General features: G+C 56.3%; 1 protein-coding gene across 10 annotated transcripts in view; it reads right to left on the reverse strand.

Moving 5' to 3' along the window:
- Window positions 1-7456, reverse strand: part of TBC1D14 (TBC1 domain family member 14) — a 103084-nt gene that overhangs the window by 95327 nt on the left and 301 nt on the right. For 2 of the 10 annotated variants that reach the window (XR_004350073.1, XM_032633312.1), the window contains exon 1: window positions 5168-5309. The exons of 2 other annotated variants lie outside the window; for them this stretch is intronic. Coding sequence is in view for 3 of the 8 variants with exons in the window: in XM_032633312.1 (XP_032489203.1) it covers window positions 5168-5249 (82 nt within the window). In the remaining 5 variants the exon portion in view is untranslated. Of the gene's footprint in view, window positions 1-2973; window positions 3204-5142; window positions 5312-7212; window positions 7365-7456 lie in introns of those variants that run through there. 6 more of the 10 variants (XM_032633316.1, XM_032633315.1, XM_032633317.1 and 3 more) reach the window with 6 other exon arrangements.

Raw genomic sequence — 7456 nt, forward strand, 5'->3', positions numbered from 1 at the left:
AATCTTTGGCAATGTCAAAGGTAATGAGAATTATCCAAATACCATCAACACACCAACAGGTCAAACTGGCAAAAAGCCATAAACACAAGAGGAAAAACTCACAGTAAGCAGAGCTGAGACCCTCTGACAGCCCCAGCTGAAATTCTGGCCCTGCCACTTACTAGCTGGCAAGATGCTCAACCTTTCTGAACCTCAACTTCCCTCCTCCCCAGGAGTAAAAGGGGGCAATACCATACACCTCACAGGCTGGCTAAGGATAAATGAAATGAGGTTTGATGAAGCACCGGCATACCTGTACCTGACACACAGCAGGTGCCCAATAAATGTGAATTTCCTCCACTTCAGCCACATAAAGAGCCTAAGTACCTGAAAAAAAAAAAAACCCATGAATTTAAACTGAAATTTTGACACTAGAATAGGCAGCAACATGGAACAAGTGTGTGATGTGAACCCAAGGACCCCTTCTCCTCTGAGTCGCCAAGATGGAAGCACAGGGAAGAAAGAAACAAGGTCGGACAGAGTCCGAAGCCGCTTGGTGGTGGCCTTGTCCTCCGTCTTCTCCCCTCTGCCTTGGGGCCACAGAGAGAAGCCCGAGGGCCTGTTCTAGGGAGAAGCTGAGGGACCTTTGGGGCCTCCAATGGTTCCAAGCCCAGCTTAAGTTCCTTAAACTTGAGGAACAGCCTCAGAGAACAGCCTTCGGAGAAATAAACCTAAAAGGGAAAAAGTACTCTAAGACCAAACTCCGCAAGGGCCAAGGCCAACCGTCCTCAAGCCCTTTCACCTGGTGCTACCAGTGCCAGAAAACCAGAAGCCACACGCCAGAGCACCTGCCTTCCGACGGGGCCCTGCAGGGGGAGGCTGCACAAAGGGGGTGCTTCCAAGAGAGGCTGCAGGGTGGACTCTGGAAGCCAGCCAGGAGACCAGCTGCGGATGGCCTGCCTCCAAATCACACGTTCTCTAAAGACAGAGTAAGCCTAAATTCCCCAAGCCGGCCAAGGGCCCTCTGGATCCGTCCCTGCCAGCCACACCAGCCTCATGCCGTCACCCTCACCTCTCAGCACCCAGCCGTCCTGCACCACTGCCGCAGGTACTCTCCCCAGCTCTGCCATCAGCGCCCCTGGGGATCCGGGAGCATGTGCCACAAGGAGACACAGCACCTCCTCTGAGAAGCCTTTCTCAACGCCCCCAGGAGGCTGCAGGCCCTCCTTCCTCCTGAGCTCCTTGCGGCCACACCCCACCTACAGCAGTTTCCGTATCTCTCTCCCCTGGCTCCTGTCTAAGCATCAGGCGGGCACATGCGAACAGTTTCTGGATACCACTGCCTGGTCAAATGCCTAGCATGGTTAAGGATTAAAAAATCTATTTGCGGGAGTCCCCTGGCGGTCCAGTGGTCCAGACTCCGCGCTTCCACTGCAGGGGGCATAAGTTCGATTCCTGGTGGGGGAACTAAGATCCCACATGCCGCGCAGTGCAGCCAAAAAAAAAAAAAAAAATTCTATTTGCTGAATTAATTATTACTAACAACTACATTCTAGTTGTGGGCAGGTTTCGGGGGCAATCCATCCAAGAAACATCTGTTGCGAGCTGGGTTGTGTTTCAAGAACAAGGTGAGCAGGGGAGGTCACAGAAGAGGAAGAAAATCCATCGCGCTCCCAGCCGTGCGTGCAGACGGCAGACCCAGCAAGTGAGCGGTGACTGCCCTGTGCGCCGTATCCACTGCTAGACTAGACGGCGACCAACACTGTCAACACTTGACGGCTCAGGAAAGTAAAACGAAATTTCCCTTTGCAGTTGTTTCCCCAAGTCTCACACGACCCCCTGCGCAGCGGCCGCCACAGCATGCGACCTGGGCTCTCACAGTCACCCAGGCACAGCCCGGCACCAGATCCAAGTCTGAGGATAAGCAGCCGTCACCGTCCGGAGGAGAGAAACACACAAGCCATGACGCACAGATAAGACGAAGACTTTTTATTCCAGGCAGCAAGGCCACCTGAATTTTACTTACCTGCCACAAAACTGAGTTCTGCAGGAAGCAAAGAGGAAAAGTGCCCAAGAGACTGAAACAACCTTTACTCCCAGGGGCCCGTCTTTAGTTTAATACGAGTCAGAGTGGAGAGCAGCTCTGCCAGTGACTCTGAATAAGGCTTTGGAAAACAAGTCCATCTTGAAGCAACAATTTAATTTTCTCCTCCTTAAAAAGAATGGGACTAAGTCTTGGCCAAGTCTTCGTAAATGAAAGAAAGAGTTTATGAAACCAAAACTAAATGATTTAGTTAGGGTCCCAGGGGAAGAAAACTCCACTCACTGGTGGCTTCAGGGAGGGACAGCTCTGCCCGTCCATGCAGACATCCTCTGCACTCCTCTCCTCTCCCGTGGCTCCTTCCTGCCCACGGGGCGCGTGCTATACACAGCCTCCCTCGTCCCAGCTCTCCCCTCTGGACACCGCGGAGGAGAGCGGCCCCCTCGCACCCCCATCAGCACGGGGACAACGCCACTCTCCCTGATCCTCCACGGAGGGTGCGCTCGTCTTCGCTGCCAAGCCTCCTGTCAACCCAGGCCTGCTGCTGCTCGCAGTACCCTTCCACTTAAGAGTCAGGCGCACACGGCCCCTTTCTATCAGCCATGGCCTGAGGGCACATCTGTCACAGATCCAAAGTTTCCAGAGGGCAGGAACTCGGTCTGCAAGTCCTGACAACACCAGAGCACCACCATAAAACTACAATTTCATGAGTACCAGGCACCGTTCTAAGCTCTTAACATGCCACTCTGTGCCAGAGCCCTCAGCAGCCCTCTGCGCCAGGTATTACCCCCACTGCACAGAGGAGGAAACTGAAGCACACAGCTTGCCCAGGTCTCCACTTTCACGTGGCAGCAGCTGGGGCCTGAGCCCAAGTCTGTGACCCCAAAGCCCCTCGATAAGCTTTGCTACTTACAGCCCTAATGCAGACAACAAGCACCTCCTCAAATCCTTACCCCTCCCGTGAAAGAAGAGGATCTCACGGATGGGAACAACGCTGGGCTGAGCCAGAGGCAGCAACCTGCCCAAGGTCTCGCAGGGAGGGTCCCACCTGAGTCTTCTCTCTCCAACACCTGCGTCACCCTCCAGAAGGCCTCTCAGGGGTCCTTCACGTTTCCTGGTGAGGATGCTGGTGGGACCGCCAGACTCGCCACAGGAGTGGCTCTCTCAGGCCTTCACCTCAAGCCTAGACCAAACAAAAAGGAGAACCCGCTGACCTATGAGACATCTCCCATGAGAATCAGACATTTGTGTAGAGGGCTCACAAGCACCAACCACTGTGAGTCTCTTTCTCTTTTTAATTCAAGCAGTGGAAAGAAAGGCACAGGACGTTCTGGATCTCAGGCGCCTCGGCATTAACAATTAACGCAAGCAGCTGCCTCTGCTCACCGGTGCACGCTGCACGTGGCGCACTGTGTTCGGTGTCCACGCCCACCATCTATGATCTTCGTAACCTCCCCAGCAACCCCCAGAGCTGAGGACGCCGCCATCACCATCTCACAGACAAGACCGAGACGCAGATGGAACGCAGACTGGAAGTGGTCCTGCTGGGGCTGACCTGGAACCTACACTAAGGTGCTTACTCTTTCCACTGCTGCACAAGCGGCCTAAAATAATGGACTAATGTGCATTACATAGAAAGGGAAAGTCGGGACTTCCCTGGCGGTCCAGTGGTTAAGACTCCATGCTTCCAGTGCCAGGGGAGGGGGTGGGGTTGATCCCTGGTCAGGGAACTAAGACCCCGCATGCTACGCGGCACAGCCAAAAAAAAAAAAAAAAAACCACAGAATGGGAAAGTCAACTAGAAAAGTAGTTTGTTTTTTTAAAAGAGTTATTCTTTAGGATAAAAACAATCCTAAAAAAGAATTTCCTAGAAGCCCAATATATTCCTCTGGAGGGTGCACGGCAACTTTGAGGCACCTGGAACTCAACACGACGTAGTTCAATAAGTTTCCGTCCATCAGCAAACCAGGCAGAAACGGGCGTTAAACTGCTGAGGGTCCCCAGAGGCTCCTTCCCAGCCCTAAGGAACAGATATTTAACTTACACCGCCCAAAGGTGGTGATGTTTAAAAGGCATAGGTGGGACATTTTAAATTAAGGACTTTCAGTGCACAGGGGAGGTTTCCCCTCTACCCCCAAATGTTTCAGCTTCATATATTTACCAAAACTAATCATCATAAGTACCTGTAAAGTGACCGGAAGGCAACTCACAGGTTCGGAAGATAGTCCACTTAACAAAGCCAACACAATTTATAATCTTAATTATTAATAAGTCAAATAATTTACTGAATATTTACCAAACAACATACCAGGAGCTATCACATGCTCTAATCATCACAAGCCTGCCAAGTACACCCAAGAAACTATGAGATTCAGAGAAGCTGAGTGACACACCCAAGGTCACACAGCAAGAGAAACAGGATTCAAACCGGGTCTGACATCAAAGGCCAAACATGGCTTGCTGGAGTGCTTAAGAGTACAGACCCTAAACTTTGTGATCGTCGATAGGTTAAATACAATATTTAGACTTCTCTGTATGTATGTTAGACTTCAATAGAAAAGTTTTAAAACTAAAATACACAAGGGGAAAAAATAATGCAGGTTCTGGAGGTAGACAACGTAAGTTCAAATCCTGGCTCCTCTGCCTAGCAGTTGTTGGACCCTGGACTAGTTTAACTTCTCTGTGCCTCAATTTCCACGTAGTAAGAGGGGGACAATAATAGACCCTATTTCATTAGGCAGTTGACAAGATCGGGGAAGAAATCTACATAAAGCCTTTAGAATCGTGCCTTGGAAGATGCTAGCTGGCATCACTCTTCCCCGGGCACCCGACACGGCCGGCCAGCTCAGGCCCCCTATTTTAGCAACTCATTTGCATAAGCAAGCCCAGACACAGCCAGTCTGCACAGCCTCACTGTACGGCTTCGCCCTGTCACCAGCATCTCTCCTCGCACCTCCGCTGCGGCACTGACCGAGCGCTGGGCCTCAGCTTCCCCATCTGTCAAATGAGGTGACTAGCCCAGCCAAGCTACCCAAGGTCCTTGCAACTTGACAATCTAGAATTCTAAACCCAGACCCTAGAAACTTTATACCCTCCCTACAGCAAACATTGACAACACGTACCCATTTTCCTAAAATCCTCTCTTACATATTAGGTATAAATGTCTGGTGTGATGACATCTCCAAGGTCTCAAAGCTCCGCGAGCACCCACGCCATGCTGGGCAGGCATCCTCTGTGCTGAGGGTGAGGACGTGACAGAAGCTCTGACCAACAGGGAAGACAGATTCTTAAGCATGTTGCTCTGATAAGCTGTGTCCTCTCTGTTGAGAGGCCTTCAGCAGAGCACAAGCAAGGGGAAGTGGAGGTATGACGGGCAGGAATTCACCCGCTGGACAGAGGGAAGTAGCGCAGTGGGAGGGAGAGATGGAGAAGTGGAAGGGCAGAGGGGTGGAGGGGTGGAGAAGTAGAGAGAGGTGCCTGAGGGGAACTGCAGGGACCCGCGGAGGCCAGGTGAGGCAGCCCTGATTCGGAGCATGAGAGGGTGGGCTGGGGGCAGACTGTAAACACTCAGTCTCGCGAGCATGGAGCAAGTCCACCTCGGCGCCACGCAAAGTGCTAAGCAGGGACCTGCCAGGACCTGCTGGGGCCGTGAAGGACACTGAGATGAGCGGAGCCTGGCCCCGTGACCTGCCTCAGTGTGAATGTCATCCCTGCCCCTCTCCAGCTGGGTGACCCTGAACCGGTTACCTGACCACCCTCGATGCGGCCCAAAGGGTGCATTCACTCAATAACCCTGAGCCCCAAGAACATGCCAGCTTCTCACAAGAGCTGTTAATCAGGTGGAGCCCACAGTCTCAAGGGGTCAAACATACCACCACCAAGACAGTAGTTAAGACAGCCTTGGTTGGGGGGTGGGAGGGCAGAGCAACCCAGGTGGGACACGGGCTAAGCAGTTGGGAAGAAGCCCTATCCAAACCTGAGACACAGGTTGGTACTGGCCAGATAAACCGGGCAAGAGGAAGGGACTGCTGTAAGGTCTGGTCTGGTCCATGCACAGCTCCTAACAGTGCCCAGCAGCCACCCATCCTCTACAAAGGTAGCCAAGACAACGGCGAGGTGCCAACAGCCTGCAGACACGGGCCCTAAGACACCGCCCTCTCCCTTAAACGAAGGGCGTGAGTCCGTGCCCAGGAGCCTCCTGCCCACAGAACTTCCCAAAGCCAAGCTTCCACTTCTACATCCAAGTTGGAGCAGATGGCGCCTGTGCAACTTTGAAACGCACGCGGCTGCCTGTGGCCCGCTGCGCAGGCGCGGGGTCTGGGGTCCGCCGGCCGGCGCTGCGGCCTCGTGAGGAAGAGCCTTCCCGGCGGCCGCCCCCCCACCCCCCGCCCCGCTCCTTCCTCGGGGCAGCTCTCTGTCCCCATACAGCTCCTGCCCCTCAGTCTCCCGCTGGGATGCATCCCGAGGCGCGGGTCCCCGAGGCTGAGGGGGCTGTAGTCCGGGTACGGGGGCCCCTGAAGCAAAAGGGAGTCCCCGGCCTGGGGAGTAGGCGGTCCCAAGAGAAGGGGGCGTCTGCGGCCCCAGAACAGGGATCTGAGAAGCAAGGGGGTCGGGAGCTGCCAGATGGACCCAGAGGTGGAGGGGGTTCCGGGCGGTCGGAGGCTCCGAGGTGTGGGAAGAGGGGCTCTGGCGAGTCGGGGACTGCAAAGTGCCGGGGGTCGCAGGAGTCGGGGGCCCTGAGGTGGAGGGGGTCCCGGCGGCTGGGGGGGCTCCGAAGTGGCGGGATCCCGGTGTTCTGTGGCCCCGACGCCGTGGAGGCTCTTATGGGTCGGGGAGCGCCGAGCCGGCTCCTCTCCCGGCCCGGGAGCCCCGCGCGTCTGAGGGGGAAAACTTTTCGTCAAGTTCCGGGAAAGGAGCGGGTCGGGGCGCGCGTCTCACCAAGGAGCGGGCGAGCCGAGCACCCCCGGGCCCCGCGATGCTCCCCGTGCCCCACGCGCTCCCCCTGCGCGGGAGGAAGCGGCGGCCGCGCGCCGAGGGGGCGTGCAGCCAGGACCCGAACCCGCGCGGCCAGCTCCGCCCCGCCTCAGGCCGCCTCCACGCTCCGGCCGACGCTGCAGCAGGTGGCAGCGGCCCCGCGCGCCCCGGCGCCCTCCCTTCCTCGCGGCCCGGCCCTCGCCGGAGGCCCTCAGTACCGGAGTTAGCGCGGCTCCGACGCCATCCCCGGGGCCAGCGGGCCCGCAGCCCAGGCCCTGGGGGACCCGCAACTTGCGCGGCGAGGACACCCGGCGCTGCAGGCGGCGGGCCGGGCCGGCAGGTGCCCGCGAGCTGCCCGCAGCCAACAGCGGCGCGCGCCCTCGCCCCGCCCCGCGCGCCCTCGCTCCGCCCCCTGCCTGCGCAGGCTGCTCTTCCGCCCGGGCTGCCGCGCCCAGCCGGGCT

This window comes from Phocoena sinus, chromosome 5 (assembly GCF_008692025.1).
Source record: "Phocoena sinus isolate mPhoSin1 chromosome 5, mPhoSin1.pri, whole genome shotgun sequence".
NCBI lineage: Eukaryota > Metazoa > Chordata > Mammalia > Artiodactyla > Phocoenidae > Phocoena > Phocoena sinus.